Source organism: Nomia melanderi, chromosome 4 (genome assembly GCF_051020985.1).
Source record: "Nomia melanderi isolate GNS246 chromosome 4, iyNomMela1, whole genome shotgun sequence".
NCBI lineage: Eukaryota > Metazoa > Arthropoda > Insecta > Hymenoptera > Halictidae > Nomia > Nomia melanderi.
The window spans coordinates 12,750,710-12,776,281 of NC_135002.1; the positions used below are offsets into that span (position 1 = coordinate 12,750,710).

Below are 25,572 nucleotides of genomic sequence, written 5' to 3' on the forward strand. Positions count from 1 at the left end.
AATGTAATAAGATATAATGTAACATTTGGGCACGTAGCGCTGAGCAGCAATTTCCACGAAGTTTTAGAGAATTTAATAAGAAGTTTTGCAAACTTCAGTTTTCAGATGACTTCGCCAGTAACTTCATAAATCGGGGAAAAGAAGGAAATCGTAATTTTGCACATTTTTCGTGCAACTATTACGTTCCTGCCAATTCGAAGAAATTAGAGAAGAGAATATTTAAGAACTTCACCTTAGAAGGGACTATTCAATAATTTTCTGTTTCGAAAAAGTTCATTCTGGCTTCGCAATTGTAACCTACACCAGCCGGGTTCCGAAACGCACCCCCTTATGATTCCTGTAATTTAATTAATTCATCATTCAACGTGCCATTGAATAAAATATTGCTGCATATTCGGCTCTCCCATACGAAATTCTTTTATGATTGGCGGACAATATATTCCATATTCATTCTGTGTGGTAGCCACCTCATGTCCATTAGTATATTTCAACGTGCTGCTCGCCGCCGGTGAATTCATTTAATGTTGGAAATAATCCTTTGTAATCTACTTCGTGCGACTCCACCTACGCCGGATATATCATAGACGTATATACGGCCGGGGCATTACAGTACAGCAACCGTATATTTTGCGCCAAGCATGCTTAAATTATGTTTTCAAAATATTCGCACTTCTTTTGCATGCATGAATATATAAAACCCGGTATCTTTGAGTTGTCTGCGTGTGACCGTGTACTATTACCATGTAATTTGTATGTTTTCTGAGGAATTATCCTGTATCGCAAAGAAAGGCTGACCATTAAAATTCTCGAAACAGATGCTACGCAAGGAACACATGCAATATAATGTGTAACATTTTGGAAAATACAACATGTAATATTTCAAGAAATTAAAAAGAATTCGTAAATTTTCACTTCCTTGGAAATTTTGTTTCAATACTGTCAAAAAGACCCTTAAAAATGGGTAATTTCAGTTTTTCAAGAATTTATTCAGATTTTCAAGAATGGTAATTTGAGTTGCTTGCTATGAATGTAACGATAACGCAAAATACCGTATTCTTTTGTCTTTGATAATAGTTTTTAAGTGTGAATCATAAATTCCGGTTTAAAACTTTTAAGGTTACTTTAGATCTATTAACTACCAGTCCAATATACTATGTAATAATATTCATGAATATATCTGCATTAAACATATGTTTATATTTTGTTACAAATAAAAATTATATTCCCATTAAAATTTGTTGATTTCATTGCGTTAATACATCTTCAAGGAAATTTTCCAAAGAACAACAAAATATTTAAAAAAAAATCAATGAACATAACCTAAAATATATTTTCTCCGTTTTTACGATGGAAGTTCTGTTTTAATCTCGACAGTCCGATTCATATCTCTGTTTTTGGGACATCGAGGATACAGAGGTCGCCAATGTTTGACCGAACTCCGTTCATCGGAGGTTCTTCAAACCACCGTGGAAAATAACCGGGGTCGTTATTACGAGACGAAGGGTTGCGTGAAACGATTTTATAGGATGAAAAGGGATCGTTGCAGGTGGCGAACGAACGTCCGGCCCAGCCAGAGATTAATTAACCTGTCGTTCGGGCACAAAAAAATTACAGCTCAGATTCAAAACGTCCGTACGCTGTTCGATAAAGGTTCGTTTCTCCTCTGTCTAGAGGGAGAACGCTCGATATTTCTTTTTGACGACGGCAAACGTGTCCTGAAGTATGTTGCATGCGCCGCCAGCTGTTTTCCACGAGCAAATATTTTCGTGGAAAATTGTAATTACACCGGTGTCGGTGCAGTTAATCCGTCGAATGTTCCTTTAAAAATGAACACGGGAATTAATTATCATAATTGAACGATCCTGATCGAGTTTTGTCACATGCCGCTTGTAAAAGCGTTTTTTCGGAGTGATTTCCGATAACCTGGAAATTGAATGTTCGACGACTTCATGTTTAATATTTCAACAACACTTTCAGTTGACCTATTGTGTAATTAGACATCCTTTTCTGTAAGCTTTAGTATTTTATTTCATTTCTATAAGACATGGTACAAGAAATATTAAGTCCAATGTTTTTTTATTTATTTTTAAATATCTACTTGAAACTGAAAATAAGTGGAATTCCATTGAAATATTAATCTAAAAATATTTACGTATGCATAAATAGTAAGACTTGTTTGTTGACACAAATAATATTCACTTTAAAAATTATCGGAAACTACATTGCCTAGCTACATTCATTGAATAATTAAGAAAAACATTTTCAGGATGACATTTTTATGTTAGTATACTTCAAGAAGAGATTGAAACTTTATTTTCTTTACTTTCAAGTTTGACAATTTAGCCAACATTGCGCGATAAAAGCAACAGTGATTTTGATAGAGCAAAGCGTCAATTTGTTTCCTACTAACCAGACAAGCTTTTTTTACCGACGAATGTTCTCTCGAAAAATGAGTGCATGGAGTAACGTGCCTAGAACGCGAGTCCCGATGTCACTAAGATGCGTCGAGGCTCGTAATAAAGAGAAATTGGAATTCATGGAAGACTTTTGCGCAACGAAGTCTTTCTCCGAAGGATCTATCTTCCTTAAAGGCAGCATCGACGATGTAAACGAGGTATGGCGCGAGAGAAAGAGGGAAAGGATGCGAGAGAGAAATGAGAATTCTGAAATCAAGAGCCGTAGAGTTCGTGAGGGCAATCAATTTTATTTCCTTCGGGCGTATTCATTGCGCGAATCATAAATGTGATAAATAAAGTACCGAGAAATTTAGAGGTAGATTCTGCTTCGAGTTTCGCCTCATTTTCTTCTCGTAACAGTCCTTGCAAATTTCTCTTTTCTCATTGCAGAGAAGAATTTGTTCCTTGAACCTTCGTATCGTCTATTTGCCAATCGCGTGACATATTCGTAACATGCCTAACGAATATTACAACAGACACTAATTTTCAATTTGATTAATTGGGCTTCGAAAATGAAAAGTAGTAGGAATTCTGTCTTGATTTTATTATAATCTAAATTTGATTTTATTGTAGTATAATGTTCTTGTTTTATTATATTTTATTTATTCAAATGAATACAATACAATACAATGAAAAGAAATACAATAAAAGACGATAAAATAAAACGTTATATAGAAGCTCAAGAAAATTCTGAATTATTTCTATTAAATTGCACCTCATAATAGAGAAAGCAAATGTTCTATTCCTAATATAAAATATAATCTAAATATCCATTTCTGTTCTCCTGATTTCTTTCATTTTTTTCTATTTAATTTTTAAAGTTACATCAATCCGTCAGGGTTATTAACAACTGCATGGCATAATTTACACAGGTAAACACTGTTTCACATTAGATCAAATATTTTTATGCTCAAGAAGTGTAAAGATGTTGTTGCAAGAAGTTTCAGAGGCATCCTTGATAGTCCGTTTCTTTCACTTTCCCGACACAATAAGAGAAGATTAATATATTCTTTCTTTCCAGGATGCACGGTCGAATGTTTCTCATCGTCCAATACCCCATCGACATCCGAAAAAACCGAGAATGTACATATGGAAGCCTAAGAAAGCCATTCAGCAGAACGTTTCGTTCAATCTTTTACATGTAGCCAGCCAGGGGGACAGTCTCGAAAATAAATCCAAAGAATCTTCGCGAAGTAATATCGCCCGCAGAAATAATATCGGCGATGGATACGCTGACCTACAATGTCTCTGTAGAGTGCACGAGCCATTGAAAAGAATTTCCAAGTATACCTTAACGAAAACAGATAAAACTCGATCAATTACCGAGAGGAGAATTCCGAACGTGGAAGGAAAAGATATCCTGTCCAGGCTCTGGGGGCGCGCGTTATTGGCGAAGCGGTCATCGAACAACAGTTGCCTCTCTGCTGATTCTCTATACCATAATAATCCAGCAAACTACACAAGATATTGTTCCGAACGGCATACCTTCCTGTACGGGGGAAGTATTGTCCAGAACAATAATCGCAGAGTGCTTAATCCTACCAGGATTTTCGATTTCGCTAAGTGTTTGAGCAACGATCCATATCCATATGAATCTCGTCTCGCCGTTTCAAAATAAATGGGTCGAGGCATTTGTAAACTTGTTTGGAAGAACACATTTGTTAGCAGAGTTACTGGAAATTAATAGAAACACTAATGTTTTATAGACTTATCATGAAGGCACTAAGATTGCCTTGCTTCGTACACGAATTAGAATTTTTAGTGATGCCTTTGTCATGCTAGAATAAGTTTCCAATTATTTCGAAATATTTTTAACGGATAAATTCCATGGGATAAAAAGGTTCCAATGAAATGAAAAGTCGACTGACGATTTAAAATGGAAAATTGATAGTATAATAAAATATAAATACATTATTTTACAATATATATAGTATTATATTTTTATAAATTATAAAGAGTATTTTGTGCGAAACTGATGTGCGAGATAAAAGCTTACCGATGAAACGAAGAATGAGAATTCTGATGTCTTAAAACGTTTCACATTTTTAAAAACAAGCGTTCTTTTCGATTTATTCAACCATTTTCATTCTTGCGAAAATTGTTTCTATATTCTGGCATGTTCCATGTGTGTAAAAAAAATTAAAAGAAGATTACAAGGAATCATCGGCGCAATTAATAGTAGGTGTAACGATTAAAAAAAACCATTCGGAAAAATTTCATGGCCAGACGACATTTGATATCCGCGGATGATACTCGATATTCGATACCTGATCGTATCATTCATAATTAAATTTTCAATTCCGAGACATTATTTTTCGCCAGTTGGCCGTAGACACTCGACAGAATATCGAAATACATCGGGAGAGGCAGTAATTGACAAGCGTACAAAGGACGTGCTGCGTAGCACATTTTCACTTCTGCGATCCGTCATGGCGAGGCATGTGAAAAATTGAAGACTGCCTTAAACCATATGCACCGTCAGACGAACGCACGTGACGTATAATATTTCCAACCTGTGTTCAATCATGGATTTTACATCATTTTTCGAGCATTACATATTTCAAGCTATAAAAAGTAAAAATACATTTTTTAATCAATTCTACAGTATATATATTGTATATTGTATCGTTTGTCATTTCGTTAAAGACCTTCTTTCGTATTTATCCACCTTAACTTGTTTACTCTTATAATACGCGATTTATATAAAACATTCTTCATTCTTCATTTACTCTGAAATTTGATTCTAAAGTAAAGTCCACCTAATCTAAGAAAAAGAACGTCACACCATAAAAACCTGGTGAACGATCCCGTGATGGGAGATTAATCCTGCAGTTCACTATCACAATCGAAGGAAAAAGAGGCAAGTCACTTTGGACAGTATCAATTGAAAGATTTTATCAGCAGGAATGCAGATCAATCTATCTATAACGCTTTCACTTAGTCACCTTCTTTCATGTTCCCGTCCGGCGTGATCTCATTTGCATTCCTTTGCGCGCCCTTCATCTTACCGTTCCCATCCCGTCACGATACCACAAGGCATACCATACGAATATCAATGCTTCTTCCAGCGAATGACACGAAGAATCTTCCCCTGAAACCATCTTTCTTACACGAGAGTCGCAACGATACAGAATATTTTAAGGCTTTATATGGAAACTTCTCTGGTGAGTATAATAAAATATTTCGTGCGCTTTCCATAAATTGCCTTAAGTTGTTATCATCACTTAAAACGTGTAAAAGAATTTTATAGCTTTCTCTGAATTTCTTTGAAATTCGCATAAACGTTTGAAAAGTTAGAGTTTGACTGTCTTATAGATCAAATGAAACCCAAACAATTAACCTTCCGCAGACATGGATTTTTTGAAGTATTCAAAACCTTTCGCGGAGAAAATTAAATTGAACATCAAACTCTGAAATTTCAACGAAAAAGAAAACTATGTACTGATCTCTTGTTATTTGAACAATTCAATCATTTGCAACTTCGTATTCTAAATGCCAAAGTTTGATGTCGCCAAAATGACATTTGTCCTCATAGAGTTAAATATTCATTTTTCCATCAAAGAACCAACATTCACGAATCCTGAAATAAAACTATTCAATTCCCATATTAATAGTTTTATTAAAACCAAATTTTCCCTAAAATCTTTACCAAATCGGCTTTTACCTTATTGTATACGCAATAAATCTACAAAACTCGCAAACTAGTTATACTTGCAGCTCGATCAATGGAGTTTCATTTCACAGAAACTAGTGTTCGCTGAATCCAGAATTCGAACTATGTATAACCCGTCTAAATTGTTATTTTTCCGTGAAATTTCACGGAACGTGGATCCGTAACAGAAATGTTTTATGCTTTATTCGGAACACGAGGCTCGGGGTCTCTATTATGTTACATCGAACCGAGGAAAACTTTCGATTCGCACATATCCGGCATTACAAATTACAGCAAACCTCCCACAGCAAAATAACCCCATTATAATTGACGTCCATTCCTCGACAGTAATTAGACGACCGCGCGCAGATAATGATTGAAATACACGTAAACGTAGACGGCCTGTATTTCGGGAATGAATGCCGAATTCCTTTGTGCTCCCGAGTATGCGAGTCTCAGTTTACAATTCAATCAAGAACAAGCTGCGAAGCCCATAGTGTATTTTATTTCAGGCGCGGCTTGTTCATTAAATGAAATTTCGCGAAAATCTGCCTCTTGCCGCAACGAATTTTCGAAAGTTCCGCGAGGATTTTCCAACGATGAAGGGAGCGAGCGCTTTGTATGAGCCTGATAAACAACCCTCGGTTTACCTTCGTAATTATCTGACACGTTTCGGGGCGAACTTTCGAGGCGTCGAAACATGAGAACCCCCTCCGTGATACCGTAATATATTAAATTATTGTTACGAAGGATTGAAAAACAATTTTCCGATGCAATGGAAGACCATATTGCATCAATGGATAAACTTTCAAGGGATCAATATTTTTTCGTAAAAGTAGTGATTTAGTTTTTCTTAACCCTTTGATCCGGTGAATTCTCGAGGTTAATATCCAAACAGATGCAAATAATGCAGAATAATTCAATTTATATCCGCATTTGATTTATATTTAATTTTTTAAATTTACTTTTCACAGCTACTACTTTAATTGAATTTATATTTGTACATGTGTTATAGCATAATTTAATTCAAGGGTACCTAGGTAAGTACATAAGGAAACTAGAAATCAGTCAAACATAAGGAGAAGTAAAACTGAGTATACTCCTCACCTTCGGTTAATGGATTAATATTTATGTCTATCTAATACAAAATTTAAAGACTCATATGGAGTTCCAATAGGATCTTTAACAGTCCAGAAAAGTAATACAATTGTAGACATACCTAAATTTCAAAAGTACAATACTTACTAGAATTTTTATCGCTTCCTTTTGTTTTTTTTTGCACTCTTCTATCTTATAATATTAATTCATATGTTTCGTCTTAGAATTAGACGAATTAGAGTAGAACTGTTCCGACATTCAAATACAATAAACAAGTAAGTAACCAATTCATAAGCAGATATACATGAAAAGAAATTATGCATAACCGAGATCATTAAAATAATTCACTCATACTTTAAAAAATAATTAATACTCTTACTCGAACCCCGAGAAGTACCTTCCTTCATCTACTTAATTAAGATTGTAAATAAGTAGTATTTGTGTGAATAACATGGAACTGTCTCGCGATCCATCCAACAGTGCAACAATATTATCATTTTGGTAACTAATCACTGGTTTCGCGTGCGCAACGGTGTTGGTATAATCAATAACGAAAGTATAATACGTTCATCGTATTTACCCAGGAAGATTTCATTCCCCGTAGCCAACAGCTTTTTAAGAGGTTAGTTAATGGAAGAGCGGAGAAGACAGAGGGATGGAAGCTGGCTGGCATTTATGCAAAGCTTTCGTGACTCCGAGTCAGAAACAACGAATTCCTGACGTCGTAGAGAGTTTCCATGGAGTTTCCGCGGAAAGTTGTTCTTGAAGGAGCAGACCCGTTAAATTCAGTACACTCGGGGCAAAAGTTGTTAGTCTCATTTCTCAAGTTAAGGGATCCCATTCGTCGCCGTGAGAGCGTTTAAATTCAATGCGTACGATCCGGGCGGGAGAGGGGCTCAATGCAAAGAACATTGAATCAAACTGAGTTTGTGATGCTCATGGGATGCCATGAGCGTTCTAAGGGAACTACCGAAAATTCGTCACGTTTTTGAATGTCATGGTCTAGGTGAGTTCATGATAAGTAGACCGTGATTTAACCTTACCTCTGTGTGTGTTATTCGCGTATATAATACAATCCACATTTGATAAGACAAAAGAAAGAAGGTTATCTTGTTTGTGAAAGCAAGTAAAATGAACTCCATCTCTACAGTTAACGACATTTGTATAAGTATTATAAATTCTAGTTTTTTCTTATCGTTAAGCTAAGCTTTCGATTTTTATCAATTGAAACAGTTCAACATTTAATTAGTTCTTTCATTTCTGTTCTCTTAATTAGCATTCTTCAGTTTTGTGTTTCGTTGTGATTGCGACGATGATATGCGTTATTGTTTCGGAATTTGAATGGCGTGATTGTTGCTCGAATTAGTTTTCATTAGATACGGTTTTATTATACTTTTATAATGCAAAGTCAATTGTTGGGTTCATGTAATTTGTTCTGAACATACCAAGCAATTAATTATTAAATGAGAAAACAGAAACGGACATTATAACACACACATTTATTAACTACATTTAGTTAATAAATCGTTTTTCCTATAGCATTAGCATTTAGCTTAGAGGTTTGTAATTATAGTAGTTAAATTCAAGATAAATAAATGCAGCAGGTTTTTGTTAAATATTAGGCCACGATTTATCATAATTACATAATAAATAGTAATTACTCATATACGCTAATTACAATGGTCTTTATCAATAATTCTTACAATAGTTTGAAACAAAATAATCACGGTATATGGATAATTTCAATCACGTGCGTCGAGGCATTATTTCAGTGGTATTTTTAAGAGCCGCTGATCGATCATCTAAATTTTCAAATGTATGGAAGCAATCATTATACTTTAAAAATACCTGTTACACAATGTAACAGTTCATTCTTGGTGAATTTCATATCGTATACCGAGTTAATTGCTTTCACCCACATAAAGGCTGGATTTTTAACACTCCACCAAGACCATCGAAGACAAAGAACGACTTCGCTGGCATTGTAAATAACCACTGCAATTTCCTGTCGCTCTTAGAAGAGCACCGGCAAAAGTTTACCGAAGAGGAGCGAACGATTTTCTTTGCGTTCAAGCTTATATAAGATTGCCAGAGTCGTGTTTGTGTTTCACGGAAACAAAGTTGAGTGGTATAGAAACCGTAGTATACAAACATAGATACTTCTCTTGTAATATTTAACGTTTATTATTTAACATTTAACTCTTAACTGACGACTGAGATTTCAACGCAATTCAAATTTTTCTATAATGTGGCGGCATAACGGGACACAGGAAAGGTTTTCTTGTCGTGCGGATGCTCTAGCCCAGGTAGCACGGGTAAGCAAACATCAGCATTGCAAACCCGTGCGGGTGCGTTAAATTCTCGAGCCCTACATCGGGCGATGAAACAAACAAACTACCTAGCTCCGCACGTGGGGGAAAACCTCCCTTTTTCCGAACGAAATCATGGGAATTTCCATGTACCCCATATCTTTGTCTGCGGACAAAGATGTGAGGGTGAAGCGACGTTAAATGGAAGCTGCCGTGATAGCCACATCTCACTTCACGTCCATTCGTTCTGGCGTTAGGTCAGACGGAAATCTTTCCGCGTATCTTATAAATGTTGAGTAATAAATAAGAGTTTTCGTTAAAACTGGTCAGTCATTTCGCACCCTACTACCCACATATAACATTGTAAAATTATTATATTTTCTTCATAATCAATTATTCAAGTCAATGTCACCGTTAAAATTTGATTTGCATCGAATATAATAATTTGATCAATTGAGAAAGAAGTTGCATGGAGTTTTTGAGATTTAAAGGTTTTATAAGATCAGAAGGTAAAAGTTATTTTATAATCGATAAACTATTTAGAAAATTGGCTATTATTAATTATTCCTCGATATTTTAATAGCATCTTAAAGTTATACGATCGATAATTCATTGTTTGAAAAGAAGATAAAGTTATGCCTTAATATCAACAAGGTGTGAAGCTCGATTTCAGTTTTGATCTCCTGCTTATCGCTCGTTATCCTTGGAACTGCTAGTACTTTGCATAATAATACGCTACGTATGCCGAATCGGTAAAGAGGTTCTGGTCGACCGAATTATGAAGAACGGCAAGATCGGTTCAATTATCCATAGAAAGAGTCGTTCATACCTATCTCTGTTTCGTTACGGACCATGAAGTGCCTGTCGCGTGTATTCATTTTTATGGCTCTGTTCTGAATGGATTCAATGCACGTGAAGCTTCTTCAGCGTTGATGATGACATACACTGATCACCGTTTTATTTTACCATTATTTCTCTATACATTTATCACTATTATAATATATTTAAGATATTTATAGAAAACCAAACTTCCAACTAAATTAAGAATAAATATTTGCGTAAATTATTTTAATAACAACAAACTTAAGAAATGGTAAATCTAAGCTATCTAAACCATTAAAAAAGCAATAAAAATATTTCAATTAAAATTTTCAATAAAAGTTTCATTCAATTTCAAGTTTTTCATTAATTTCTAATTAATATTAAAGTAAACGTATTCATTTCTGTCCTGAAGCTGGTTGATTCCTGATCTCTACGTTCTGGTCAATAGTATACTAATGTTTATCATCTTATTAACAACAAAGGCACAAAAGTCATTTGCACTTATAAAGTAATTCACAATTCAGCCCCTGAACTGCATATACTATTTTCGTACCCTTAAAGAACAGTGCATAGGAAAAACAGTGACGGTAATGGGGGACCGATATTTTGGACATTTTCATTCGACGAAAGGGATTTCGCCGCCAACATTGTTTGACTTACTTGCTCGCGACAGAAACAGTCCATTCGCTTTCTCACGTTACACGTGCATGCATTACAGCGTCCGTTCACACATTTCTCCAACTCATCCAAGCATGATGAGCACTCTCCGTTATTAGAACTAAAATAACAGTCTACAGCAAATAGGAAGCCGGGAGTATAATGGCGCGAGAGCGAAAGGTACAGCGGGTCACGGGGACGTTAAAACGAACCCTCTGCCATTCAGGACGTATTCTAACTTATATACTTGACATCCACCATGACCAGCTCCTTCGAACTATAAATCGCTTTCCTAAGAACATCGTGTGCCACGTGAATGCAACCCTTCAACACGATCGGACTTCACCTAATGGGATTCCGAGTAATTACTTATGGAAAGTATCGGAAGTGTACGATATTAAGAAGATCAAATTCGAAAAACTATGAAACTGTTACAAAAACTATGATAATTGCATAAATTACTTGAGTAATATTGATATCTACAATTTATTAGATCCCGATTTCTTGAGATTTAATACGATTTGTGCGTTATTTCTTGTATACTTTCTCGTGCAACTCGAACGAGACATAGCTCTTCAATAATTGGAAATAAATAAAAATGGAACGCGAAAAAATTGAGAAATATTAGATTTACATTTTTATGTTACTGCCACGTACTTTTATGCAACCATTTATATAACAAGTTTGAAACGATATTTTATAATTCTAGATTCATTGGTTGACATTTGTTAAACGAAAATCTTAATAAATATAAATATTTTAAAGAATTTTAGAGTGGGACTATCTTCTTTGTGATTTGCTATTTTGCTGTTTTCTGTGTTGTTTACTTTTCTCAAATATATTACAACAATTCTTTATACGAAACAATTCAGGACAAAAATATCTGTAGATGTTATGTTAATAATTAACGTAGTAAAAATATGTACAGCATTGATTCCTTGAGAAATACAAAAACGAATCACAAGAATTCAGTCTAATGCAAGTCAGCATGCTTCTATTATTGTTAGCTTGCCGTATCAAATTGTTTTTTTACGCACAGAACAGACAACTCAGACGCTTAAATTGCTTCGTTAAATCGTCGAAGGCGTCGTCTACTTTTGTCCCCGTCCCGTGCACTCGATTGTTCCTCCTCGTCGAAGAACGGTTCGGATAAAGGGTAGCATGAATAATGTAATCCGTATAATATGAAGCGGGTAAGGAAGATGGACGTAACTAGATACAAAACACAAGGGTGCAGTCTTCGTGGGTCTTCGGGTACGCAGACAAGACAATGACCAGATACCGAGAATTTTTCCATTCGGTTGCCAGTGATGCCCTCACCTCTTTTTTTCTTCCTGTTCCACTGAGATTCTTGATGGGTGTTGCTCATGGGTAATTGAATGAAATATTCAAAAAAGTCTGTATTAAGTCGTTGCAAACAAATTTCATAGAGAGATAACACCAGAGATACATTAAAATATAATATTTTTACTAATTAGTTGTGCTCTTTCATATTAAAATTTTAACCAAAATACATTTGATCGATATCGTAAATATTATTTCTGTATTCCTATATTAACCCTTTGCACTCGACAGGTGACTCTCAGTTACCACTTGATTTGATATAGAAAAATTAGAAAGTCTTATATATAATATTAAGTTTTGTACAATACATCAATACGTAAAATATTGCAATAAAATAGTTTTGTTTGTTAATTTATGTATGTCTTCTTATTAATTTCAAAGAATGTCGTCTATATCTTATAAAAAAATGTTGAATATTTCATGTGAAAAACGTCGAAATTAAATATAAAACAATAATGTACAGCATTACTTTCTCCAACATTAAGTTCGTATCTTTAAAAAACATTAATCTTCATAGATAACTTGCTATCTGGTTTTTACAAGGCGTCTAAAAAGTTAATCGTTGTTAAAAGAAAAATAAAACTGGAATGAGCTGAACTGGTTTAAGAGCGAAATTTATATAAATGTGTACTTTTCAACTTCTTTGAATGAAACAGCAATTTGTAAGCGCCGACTTAATAAAACGGAATGGAAAGTAATATTCTGATCGAATGTACCAAAGCAAGCAGAATAAACAATCAAGGTATGTTTTTATTCACCAAGTTGCCCTGATAACCGTAAAGACTTTATTGCCTTGTATTTTCAATGACTCGAACGATGCAAACGACAACGAGCCAGCGCAGAGATACAACCTGCAATAATCCGAGCACAAAGGGAGAACAGCGAGTCAGCGACTGTTGGATAATCTGCAATCCTCAGCGTTCGTCGACATTACCGTTACATCGTCCCAGGATGTATTACTTATTATAATGGCGAGCAATGGCGAAACTGCTTAACATGATCTCGAGAAGACAGAACTGTCCTTATATAATACACTGTTAGTGATAACAATACTGATGCATTTGTACGTGTACCAATTTTGAAAGAAACAATTTAATTTTACTGAATTTAATTAAATTTATTTTATTTAATTTAAATAACACAATTATAATAAAAATGATATGTAGAACGAGAATTAAAAGTAAAATGTACTATTGATCCGGTATTAAAAGAAACGTGCTAATTAACTATATATTGTACATTAATACATTCTTGAGTTTCTATGTAAGGTAAATGATAATGAAAGTTGTCAATAACATTTTGCAACGGTTCGATTAATGATTGTTTAAATTTTTACTTTATATGTTACATATAAAACAAAAGATAATATTTATTCTTATAAATATTAATGTTCCACTTAAAAAATGGTGATTAATGCGTCTCATTTCTTTCAATATTGGCGAAAATAAATTGTAACAAATATTTAATTTCTTTAATTATACGCCGCATGTCAAATTGCAAATTTTATACATACATAATGAAATAATACATTTAAATATCGTTTAATAAAATATGTATTTCCTTTGTTACTGGAAAACCCCTTAATAAACCATATAAATTATTGTTATAAATTTATCGAGTTTTATATCAATATTCAGATCTCAGTTATTATAAATCCAAAACATTTAAACTAGGTATATTTTTGACATAAAAAACTGAATTTTGTGACCGTCTCAATTTGTTTTTGACACTTTGTCTAAAAACGGTTATAATTGCTATTGAAATATAATAGTACAGCCGATATCATTGAAATATAATATGGCTTATGTCCCATTCGTGAAAATTCGTTTGAAATTTTCAGTCGACGAATATCGTGTTTCGTAAATTTCTGAGTCCAAAATAGTAAAAATCTGAAATCGGATACTCCACTTCTCACAACATTTTCAATTTCGAAAAAGAACATAATGGATATATTGTGTTAGTAAACACATTTTCATTATTTTTGATGAAAACTTAAAGGTAAATTTCCCTTTATTAAATTAAACAGCACTAAAGTGTACGTTCTTTTATTTTTTTCAACAACTCTCCGCCATTTATCAATTCATTTATTTATTTATAATATTCATCTCCGTATCTTAATACAAATATCAAGAAATGTCAAGACTTTCTAAACAACCCAATGAAGTAGTGACGAGAAAAACTTCTTTTCCATGAAAGGCAGCACGATTGCACTGAAGTATAAGAAAAATGTATTAAAAAATGAAATCATTTTACCACAAAATATAATTTCTGCGATTAAAATTCAACAACAATTCAAACAGGGACACTTTGGAGGATTAGAAAAGTAACAAGGGGCGTAAGTGCAATACCCGCACACGTTACGAATACAAAATTGCACGCGAGACACGCTGGTAGTTTTAGGTGGTGGTGGGCATCGAATCGGAACTGGCGGAGGAGGTGACGGACATGGTGCAGGGATGCAGATGGTTGGTGGTCGGGTTGGTGGTTCTGGTCGTGGTCTACATGTCTATAAAAACCTTTTTCTTATCGTTCCATTATTAACACGTTCGCTATCAGCGTCACAAATTCGTTAACCCCTTGCCCTATGATTTCTTTCTCCACTGATATTAATCTAACTACTTCGTTATTAAGAATTTATCGAAAATAAGAGAAAATTCCAATCTTATTACATGTCAACGTGTGCTTGAAGGTGTAATAATCGATAAGAGAGGAATAATATGTAATTTGTATTCAAACAAATTAAATAATATTTATGTTTGTTAAATTCTATTTGAAATCTTCGCCACGAGCCTGGTACGATATTGTAGGGCAAGGGGTTAAATTGGAATTCTTTAAATTTAGTCATTTTAATATTTTTCTAGATTTTTATATTTTAACCATTAGTATTTCGTGCTTTGTGTAAACAAGAATAAATTACATTTATGTGTGTTTTCATCTAATATTGTAACGCATGGTATAATGTGCAGGAAGCTACGAAGATTTTTTTTCTTGAATACTATTTGTATATTATAAAGGCGATATGTTTTATTTAACGAAATATTATCGCCCCGGAGACTGCTATTGAAAGAAATGCTGGTAGCGAATGGGTTAATAGACATTTTGGATATTTGGACATTTTAGAAAAAAATAAAAAGTAGAAGTTAAATTTTTAAATGCACAATTAATTTAATACTTCATCCCCCGCAAGTGTAACAATTATTTCTTACTAGGTTTGGTATTTATAATCTCAACTGATTCAGTTTCCTTTTTGATTGATGAAAAAATAAATTGTTAATTATTTATTGAATAAATAAGTGTTATATATTACTTTCCTTTTATTGCTTATAGACGATGAGAGCAATTAAAGGATTAATCTATGTTTATAATTTACTTAAAAAGAAAATACATTATTTATTATCGTTACAAATTTATATTGTAGATTTTATACTCTTACCGTAACAGTAAATGTGATTAACTGGATTTAATAAATGAAACGTGTACGTACCAAGGGTGGACACGGAGGAAGAGGGCAACGACACTTGGGTGGTGGACATTCTTGCGGAGGAGGACAACCGTACTTTGGCCAGATGTAGATACTGGGTTTAGGTCCATGACAACACGGTGGTGGCAAGGTACTGGTTCGCTGTTTCTTCTCTGGAGAAGAACAACAAGACATTTCCATGTTGCAATTTTACTCGTACTCCAAACTGCGGACAATACTGCAGACGCGAAGACAAGTTCCAGCAGGGATCATTATGTGAGCGGACAATAATTTAAAAAGGTGTTACGAGAAATGTATTAATTTGGTAATTGCATTAAGCCAAAATGATGCAGTGAACATAACTTCAAATTCTCTGTAAATTGGCTACCTTTCTTTTGTTTTTTATATTTGATACATTCAGAGCTGTAAACTTAGTTATTCACGCGAAATTAAAAGTTTTCTATCGGCTGATTCATTTAGACGAAATTAAAATAAAGACTCCAATTTATCTGTATTTTGTTGTGTAATTCTCGTACACGAGTTAATTAAAAATATGTAAAATTACACATTTCGCAGAAAATACGTATGCATTAAGATTTATATGAAAACTATTTAAATAGATGAATTCGTGCAAAAACACATATAATTTTACAATCTTGGTTTCTTGTTTAATTATAACAATTTTAAAAGTATTCAATCGAATAGAGTTTTTCTGTAAGTGAAATTCATGATCCTAGTAATTTCTTCCTTAAATTATTCAATTTTATTTTATATTATGAATAGAGGACAATACGTAAATACCAGAATATCAGGTCAACGAAAACATTCAGGTACAGGTCTGCCACAGCAATCAATCCACTTCAGAGAACAGTTAATTTTATTCACTGGGAGAAATTTGGGAGGAGGGCAATTTATTGGACGTGGAAAATAGCACGGCGAATACGTCGCACTGTTAGAAATCACGGGTTAATATTTCTGTTTATTTCTTACTTATATTTACCAATTATATTTTAAATTACCTGTCACATGTATAAGTGAGCTGAAAACGAACAGGGGAAGTACCGGTGACAGGTGGACGAATATTAGGACACTGCGGGCACTCGAAATCACAGACGATTCTCGAGGAACAACGAGAAGGCACGCTGGGAAGGTATTTTGCCAATGCTTCCTCAAGTGTAGTCATCTTACCAATTAATTTCCAATTTCAACCAAAATTTCTATGTTTCTTGACGACTATTGTTTTTACTGTAAATTTTGTCCGAGACTCGAATGAAGTTTCAAGAAGAAAGATTAAGGTTATTGACAGCAACGTGAATTTATTTACGTATAGATTATAAAAGAAATTAAGTGACCTTGACTAGTTTCCATTGATATTAACTTAAATCACAATATTGATCCTAATTAAAATAAAAACAAATTATCAATAGTATTCAATAATCAATATAAATTCTATACTTCTACAATTCACAAATGAGAAGCCATGCAGTTAAAGAAATCTTATTCACCAGCAGAATTTATTTAAAATGAATAGAATGTTTCAATGATTTAAAACTCAATTAATTCAATTCTCTTTCGATTTACCGTTTTATTAAACCAATGGACAATAAATGGTCGTTCGTTCAGGATATTTGCTGCACTATAATAATTCCCATTTGTACGGCGGAAAAGAGATAGATATTAATTTCTGTATCAAATAAAGTCGAACAACCGAATCATGGACTGCCATATATAAATACGTATGATCGTTGTTATATTAACGTTTCGATGTTTATATTAATAAAAAAATAACGTACAATTCAAAATGATACATCATCTTGTTCTTAAATAACAAAGAAAACGGGGAAGGCCAGAAAGAACGAGGAAAACAGTTTGGTAATCACAACAGATATTATAATAAATTGTATCTTTACAGAGGCAGATACATTGTAAAACGAATAAGGATACTTTCACGTAATATACACGCAGTCGTACATTGATCCAGGAATCGATCGGCGACAATATGTACAAACACAACCACGGAAGCGTGCACGATATACTGTCGAAACTCGCAGGCAACGCGGTTGTTACGTTTACAATTTGGCACGCGGTGCACCTAAAACACATCCCCTAATTCCAGTGTCCCTGCGTGTAACTGCTGCCTTTTCGTGAAAACGATTCTAAATGCCCCTAGTCTCCTTCGTTCGAACGAGACACTGGAATGTCTCCTTCACGGACACGAAATCCGTTTATACTTTTTCACGTCGGAACCGAATTCTCCACAATCTTGAAATCCACTAACCGTTTACTTCTTTTGATTACTTTGAGCTCCAAAAACAAAAAGAAACGGAAACCGGTCAGGATGTGATTCTCTTCCTCCTTCCCTCCCTCCCGCCGTCACTCTTCCTTTCAGACTTCTACCCTAAACGAAAAGCGTACCTGAACGAATAATTAAAATACATCGAGATACAAAAAAATAGGATGTATAAAAAAAGAAGACGAAAGAAAAATAAAACGGTAAGTACTTAGGCGATAGTGTTATAATAATAAATCACTGTATTGTATTTTACACGCTCGCCCCCCCCCCAGTCCTTCCTCCGAATTCCCAGCGAAGCTTCGCAATGTCCACGATATATCCAGTGTACACGAATAAAAATGAAACTAGCTACGATTTGGCAGACTGAAACTGAGACAAAAAGATTCGGATGCCAGAGATTATGCAATCAGTCACCAGAGGAATCTACACCGTAATTCTCTGCTACGTTGCTTCGTTATTGAACCGTAGCAGTCGATAACAGATCTACGAAACTCTGCCGATCAGATGATACTTCGTCCGTTTTCTTCTTAAATAGTTTATTCTCACGGACACCGTCAACTATTTCCAGACTCGTTCAGCCGAACCGTACGCCTTCGTTAATGTTTTAAGTACATCGGTCAACCGAAAGTTCCATTCTCCACGGCCCCCGCGGTAAGTACCAGATCGCGCTTCCACTGCTCGAACAGGAATTGTTCGTTTCGACGGTATCTTTCATTTTGATTTACGGGACGGACAGAAGGTGACTCGAAACCTTTGTCGAGTACAGCCTCGTCGAACTTCGACGATGTTCCCGCGTGACGAGCGTCGTCGCTCGTTTCCGTCGTTCGCCCGAACAACTTGATCTCCTACCCCCCCCCCCCCCCAACCTTCCCCAACCCGCTTTCCAAAGAATTAATCATGGTCATCGTCGAACGCAGAAGCAACGTTTCTTTTTTGTGCTGAGTAGAACGCCTACTGGACTATTTACAAGATAACTTACAGGTTACAACGTAAAATAGAAAAAGAAAGAACGGTCGGCAACGAAGAACAGCATTTCTTCATCCCTCGCTCGTCGACTTGTTCGCACGCATACATTATCATGCATTCACTCATTCGCTCCCTCTCTTTTTATTCTTCTCGCGCTTTCTCTCCCCGATTTCTTCGAGCTCGCCCTACCCGATCCTTGCGGTTACGGTTTTTAAATAACTAAGTTATGTACAATGCATACACACTCACACACACACGCACATACGAGTCGTCCAAGTGACCATGGAACACGTACCCCCTCTGCTACGTATATATCTCGGGATGAAACCTGTTCTGCTCCGATAATGGCGATTACACTCGTGAAATCAACCCTTACCGCACACTAATAATGATTTTAACATTTCTTCGAGAATTTCGATGAAACAAAATATAGACAGAATGGAAACATATGGGACCCGGTTCACCGATGGATTTAGTGTATGGAAATAAGAAATTCTATTTGTGGAAATTAATGCTGTCCGATATTAGCCCCGGAGCTTAACCTACGTATACACTAAGGCACATGCAGCGAGACGTTCCTTCTGAATTAGCTTCATCGTGAAATCACTGATTTCACACGACTATCTGGAGAAAAATAGTCGGAATCTTGAGAATTGATACTGATCGATAATAAGGCGTTCGCAAGCTTAGATTAGGATATTACGTAGCCTGTTAGCACCCACGAAGTTTAACGACAAAACGGTAACATGCGTCATGTGTTAACGCTAGACTTAATCGTTGAAGCAGGTCCCATATATTATGTTACTGTCCGTATAGTGATTGTACAAGTACCTTATTAACACTTTGACTGTAGCAGCTGTTATCTATTCTTTTCCTACATTTGGAAATTAATTTTCATAGTAACATCTTGTCTTTATAATTTGTGAAACACCAGAAAATTAAAAAAATATTCATTACGATAAATCTTAACTGTAAAACTTTCGTTTTATTAAATATATTATTTTAACTTTGTAAATTCTGTATGGTACACAATCAAAGTGTTACGCGATATCCCTGTTAAATGATTTAAACACAACGAACTGCTGTAAATATGCATGTATGAACGAACAAACGAATAAAGAATGAATTATTTTACGAATTTTCACACTGTTCGTTATTACAGGTCACCGAACTTCCACGAATGGATCTGTTTTGACCGAACGAAACCCTGACTCCATAATATTTCACTAACTTTCCGCAGCCCTCTTTCAGGAAACTTCGGCCGTGCTACTAAGAAGCATACGGTAAGGGCTCAACCGCCAATTCGTTTTAAGAAACCGAGAAGGTTCACGCTAACTGAATGGAAGAAGCTTTTGCGATACAGTGTCAATCCCTAATTCAGTGCTACGCAGGACGCGCGGAAGCGCCCTCGAGTCCCTGTGAATGAAAGCGGCGAGTCGGAGGACCTTGAGGAAACTTTAAACCGCATCGAATGCCTCAGGCCAAGAGATCCTGATCCCTCGAAAACACAAGGGTGACTCGAACCACTCTCATTCCTAGGGGATTTTAACAAGTGATATACGCTATAACAATCAGTAACACAGTTTGTACTTGATGGAAGGAATATAGTGAGGCACTACAGGCAAGCTGAAGATGATAAAATTGAAGACAGGGTACACGAATTTTTACTCGTGAGAAAGTGTTGGTAACGTGTTTAATTCAATTTATTTGATACGTATAGGCGAGGAACTTTCTAATTCCAGTTTCAAGTTTCAGAAATGTACGGGAACAAAGCTGCAAGTAGTACCTTCATCCTTCGCCTTAATACTGAAAAAAGATAGTATTGAAATGTTCTGTTTAAGGTCTACAGCTCGATTTCGAATCGAACAGTGTCCAAAGGATAAATCAAAGATAAATTAAAGTTCTTGGATGTTATTTAAATTTTTAACTAAATGAAGTGATAAAGATATTTTTCACTTCGAAACCTCATTATATTCCCTCGAGCAAATACACGCAAGAACGCAATTTCGTACATGGTTTGCCCTGGTTCAAGTTTCGCGAAATACTTCTCGTGAATAATTGTCTAATCCGCAGGGGAAGTACCTTTTTTTCGTTTTTCTTTTCCTCGTGCACCAGTTGCGCGGGTATTAAATCCGTCGAATGAAACGTCAGCTTGCGCGTCGATCGTGACCCAGCGATAAAGGCGGTCCGCAATTTGATATGTAGACAACAATAGCTTGGAACGTACTGACTCTAACAACTTCTTTTTAATAATCTAATCTGCTTAAGTAACTAGATGTAGTTTTGCGTATTCTGTCGGCTAGGAAACGAAAGAAACCCCCACCAAGATGGCGCCTGGGTCCTTGTTCTAGGCGTGGTCACCTTATGGAGCAAATCCACAACAGCCGCTCGATTCCACTGCCTCGTTTTTTTTAAGTACTGGCCCACGACTCGATGTCTATCACAGTCCTTCACGACCTATGTCAACGAGCTCATCGACCCTACTAAAGTTGTCTATCGAAATATTTCTAGCTACATCTCCTCCCACCCGTTATCAATTCCTAATACACGATCGACAGAATGGTTCATTCACGCGCCCCTCCCTCGTCGCGCGGCTGTTACCGCCTCTCAAAAAAGAAAATATCTTTTCACCACGAAGCCGAGAAACTAAGCTACTTACATCTCATAGTTGTTTATACATATTTTTCTTTTTCATATATTACTTCCTTTTTTTTCTTCCATTTTCATTATCGACGAAAACACTGTGCTTTGAATAATTCTGGGTGCGTGTGTGTTTCATTTTTTTAAAATTTTGCTTCTTCATGCAGAGAACATCGGGGTTAATCGTTTTGGGAGCCTAAACTATCCGAGATTGAACCGCGTGGCATCTCGTTTTTATAAGTATTTCGTGACAGACATTTAGGTAATTATTGATCCAGAACTGACGACAATCGTTTGCCGATCCCCAACGGGCGTCACCGTTGCGGAACGGCGACCAAACGAGGAATGGTCCCTCCTCTTACTGTTACCCCGATATCGACTCGTGTTTTACATTGAAACTAAGGTCATCGAGGCTGTGTGTGCGTGAACTAGTTCGTCTAAAGAACGTTACGGGTACGTGTTGTTTCTTCTAATTTACTTTTGTGCTGGTTCGTCATTCCCATTTGCTACTAAACGTCTCATCGAGATCGATGTCGTCTTTCCCCTTTTTTCTCCCGACTCAATGATCAATCGTATCACTCGATCATGATCCTCGAGGGGATCGTCTTAGTCCCGTTTAAGTGACTCGCGCGTGAATATTCCTAGTCGCGCGAGGGACTAACGCGCGAACAGACTTGATCCGTTACTATGTGCTCGAATGGAAGTACTTTGCCACGCTGTTAATTAACTCCTGGCGCTACAATTGCACCTGAAACGCCTGCGTTGCGTTCGGCATTATGAACGGGTTCGTGGTGCTCGACTGCCGCAGGTTCCTCGCCGCGATCTCCGCCCATTCCGCGTCGAAGGGGTCAGATGGCCCTGTTCTGGATGCTTGGCTCATCGCGGCTGATCCTAGAGACAGCGCTCTCGCGTGCAGCGGCGGCGCTCGTCGGGGACTCGTCTGACCGATCTGCGAGGGAGATCGCGCTGACGGAGGCACCGAGCCGGTTATACTGCCTAGCCATTGTTCCGGTTTCGGTAATGCAGCTGTCGCTGAGACTGGTTGAACCTGAAACGTTGTGTCACGGTGAAGATGATTGTTGAAAGGTTTTTAAGCATGAATATGTTTCTTGAATATCACTTAGAGTTGAACTACAAACTAGACGAGACGTTATTTGATTATAAATAGATATTGTGTTGATTCCCTTGATCTGTAACGATGGAAGACAAAATATATTTTTCTTTGAGGATGTTGTAGTATGTGGTTCACTTTTATTTGTGTTTACAAGAAATGTGTTTGGTTGGTTAAAAAAATAAAGTCACTTAATTTAAAGGAATAATTCTCTTTTTGGTGTATTTCTAGATGAAAGATTGGTCATTGGTTTTGAACAATCCATGTACAAGATAACTGAGAAAATGGCGTTGCTTTGAATTATATTTTGTTCGATACTAAGAAGTATATACATAAGAATGTAGAAGGTAAATTTATATCTGGGGGAAAGTTCAATTACTGTAAATTCTTTAATTTCCTACTTCTAATACGCAACTAAAATTATGTATATGAAGGTCAATGCTGATTATTACTACATTTATAAATACAAATGCGAATAGAAGCTATAGTGTATATTACAGAGTTGAATGCTGAAAAAACGTAGGTACTTAAAAACTGGTCAAAATTGATTTTCTCGAAAATAAATTCTCGAACAACAAAACTTTATTCCAATCTTCAACTTCTTTTGCACGTTTAACCACACTCTGGCCTGCTGTGACACATTTTATTGTATCTAATACGTCGTACTTTCTCAATCACACAAAATTTGTAAAAGTGCCAAACAACTATGAAAATCTTACCGCCGTCGTAGAAATCGTGTTTGCCGTTGGAATTTGACTAATCTGACTAACATCGGTGGCCTGGCTGCCGGAGGGAGCCGGAGAAGCTGAATTGACGCTGGTGGTCGGGGACGTTGTCTTCGGAATCGGTGACCTGTTCACGGCGGGCGTGGATGCGTTCCCTAAAGAGGATGTGGACGCTGTGCTGAAAGCTGGACTCGCCGATGGCGGAGTACCAAACACACCAACACTGCTAGCTGGCGCCGGCGTGCTCATCACGATCGGCGTTGCTGTGCTCGTTCTTGGAAGAATGGGACTTATGTTGGAAGTTTTGTTCAGGATCGGTGTCAGCCGATGATTCGAAGACAGAACTGGCGACGGAGATTCCTGCCAAGTGGTCCCGACGTGGTTCAAATTACTGAGATCCTCGTTCTTGTCGTTATTGTTGTTGTTATTGTTGTTGTTCAAACTTGGTCCGTTCTGTAACTTCATCTCGTCCAGGGAGCTACTGCTAGTCACTGCGATAAAATATGATAATTATTGGTTTTTATACTTATTGGTTTTATATTTATGCTAATTTATTGGTAGTTATTACGATAAGTCGGGTAGAGATGGCCCAATTTTTAAAAGAAACTATTTACATCATAAATATCGTTAATAACAAAAAGAAATATATTTACAAAAGGAAAGACATATAAGAAGAATGGTTAAGTAGGCTTCTGTGCAAAATTCAGTATACCACTAAAAACTATTAAAAATATGGACATTTAACAAGTTAAATGAGATCGGGCAATCAATCAATTTTAATAATCGACCTCACGTTGTCTGATGTTCATATTTGTGGCTTGCATAGAATATTAGAAAATATCGCATGACATATTGAAAATATAAAGAAAAATTGTTTATTGAACGAGTAATTGTCTTAAATATAACAATGTTTCTGATGCATTAAATGTCTTTAAAGCGTAAACAGAGTGATTATATAATAGAAATCTCATTTTTATTGAGCTAGGTATGTGATATCCGGTTTAAGTGAAATTAATTAATACTGATTTAATCCACGGTATTATTCGATTTATAGCACATTTGAACTCGCAATTTTCGTTACTGAAACGTTTTCGGTCAGCTGATAATGTTATTATGGCATAACTCTGAATTTAATGAGAATTCGATTTTCATCAATAAGCGGCGGTTGGTGGATTGTATTATTGTCTCCGAGGGATGCTTGTGTGCGTCATCGAGTTTGATCCCTCTATATAGTCACCGATCGATATTAAAGACAACGTTGTAGCATATGTACAGATTCTTAATATTTACCACTCGAATCAAAATTTTTCTAACCTTACTGATATCATACATGAGGTACTACATTACGTTATATACCAACATGTACATAGCACAATTTTAACATAATTTTTCGTTGTAGAACGATCATACAAATAACATTGTAATCTTAAGTTTATGGGGTGCAATATTTCCAAAAATGTCTGCAAATAAACAAGCCACGCGAAAGCTCCATATTTTATTTAATTCATCATAAAATGTAAAATATTTTTATCGTCCCTTCTTTACTATGCACAACCAAACAGAAATGTTGCACGCCATGCACATACATATTATTTTTTGTTTTATACTTCTCTTTTGTGAATTTTTTTGTAATATGTTTATCGTTTAATTTAGTCATCAAAAATTTACATGACCGTGCAGACAATGTTGCCAAACATGTGAAATAACGTTAACCTAACTTGCACAAAACTTTCAGGCAAGTGTAGAAGGCAGAGTGAACAAGAAGAAATGCTGAGAAAAGCAAAACATGGAAAGGAAAAAAGTTTAGAAGATTTCAGAAAAGATATGGACATTAATAATACAACAAGAATATGTTAATGTCTGACGATTCACAAACTGCAATAAATTTTCAAAAAAACGTAAAAATCATAACTCATCATTACGTATGTTGTTTTACTTCGTGTTATTGTCATACTAACTAAAAAAACGATATATAACTGAACGCATATTATCACAGAATTAGGTAAACCACGTGTTTCTGCTGTTTGTATGTATCTCAA

General features: G+C 35.8%; 2 protein-coding genes across 7 annotated transcripts in view; both read right to left on the reverse strand.

Moving 5' to 3' along the window:
- Positions 1-13,618: 13,618 nt before the first annotated feature.
- Positions 13,619-17,524, reverse strand: LOC116425390 (uncharacterized). Its single transcript, XM_031973005.2, has 2 exons — positions 15,823-17,524; positions 13,619-14,844 (listed from the first exon to the last, which is right to left on the reverse strand). The coding sequence occupies exons 1-2, from the start codon at positions 15,997-15,999 to the stop codon at positions 14,620-14,622; spliced, it is 402 nt and encodes a 133-aa protein (XP_031828865.2). The 5' UTR covers positions 16,000-17,524; the 3' UTR covers positions 13,619-14,619.
- Positions 17,525-17,666: 142 nt separating this feature from the next.
- The window catches only part of numb (NUMB endocytic adaptor protein), a 74,737-nt gene continuing 66,831 nt past the window's right edge, over positions 17,667-25,572 (reverse strand). For all 6 annotated transcript variants that reach the window (XM_031973398.2, XM_031973400.2, XM_031973399.2 and 3 more), the window contains 2 exons: positions 23,528-24,024; positions 17,667-22,745 (listed from right to left, as the gene is read on the reverse strand). In XM_031973398.2, coding sequence (XP_031829258.1) covers positions 22,434-22,745; positions 23,528-24,024 — 809 coding nt within the window. In that variant the 3' untranslated portion in view covers positions 17,667-22,433. The remainder of the gene's footprint in view (positions 22,746-23,527; positions 24,025-25,572) is intronic.

What these genes read in the sequence shown, in the direction of transcription:
- LOC116425390 (XM_031973005.2), bottom strand. Translation starts at nt 15,999, where the DNA reads ATGGAAATGTCTTGTTGTTCTTCTCCAGAGAAGAAACAGCGAACCAGT. An exon ending in TTCCTCCGTGTCCACCCTTG is followed by an intron (nt 14,845 to 15,822) that starts GTACGTACACGT and finishes AGGTTTTTATAG; the next exon opens with ACATGTAGACCACGACCAGA.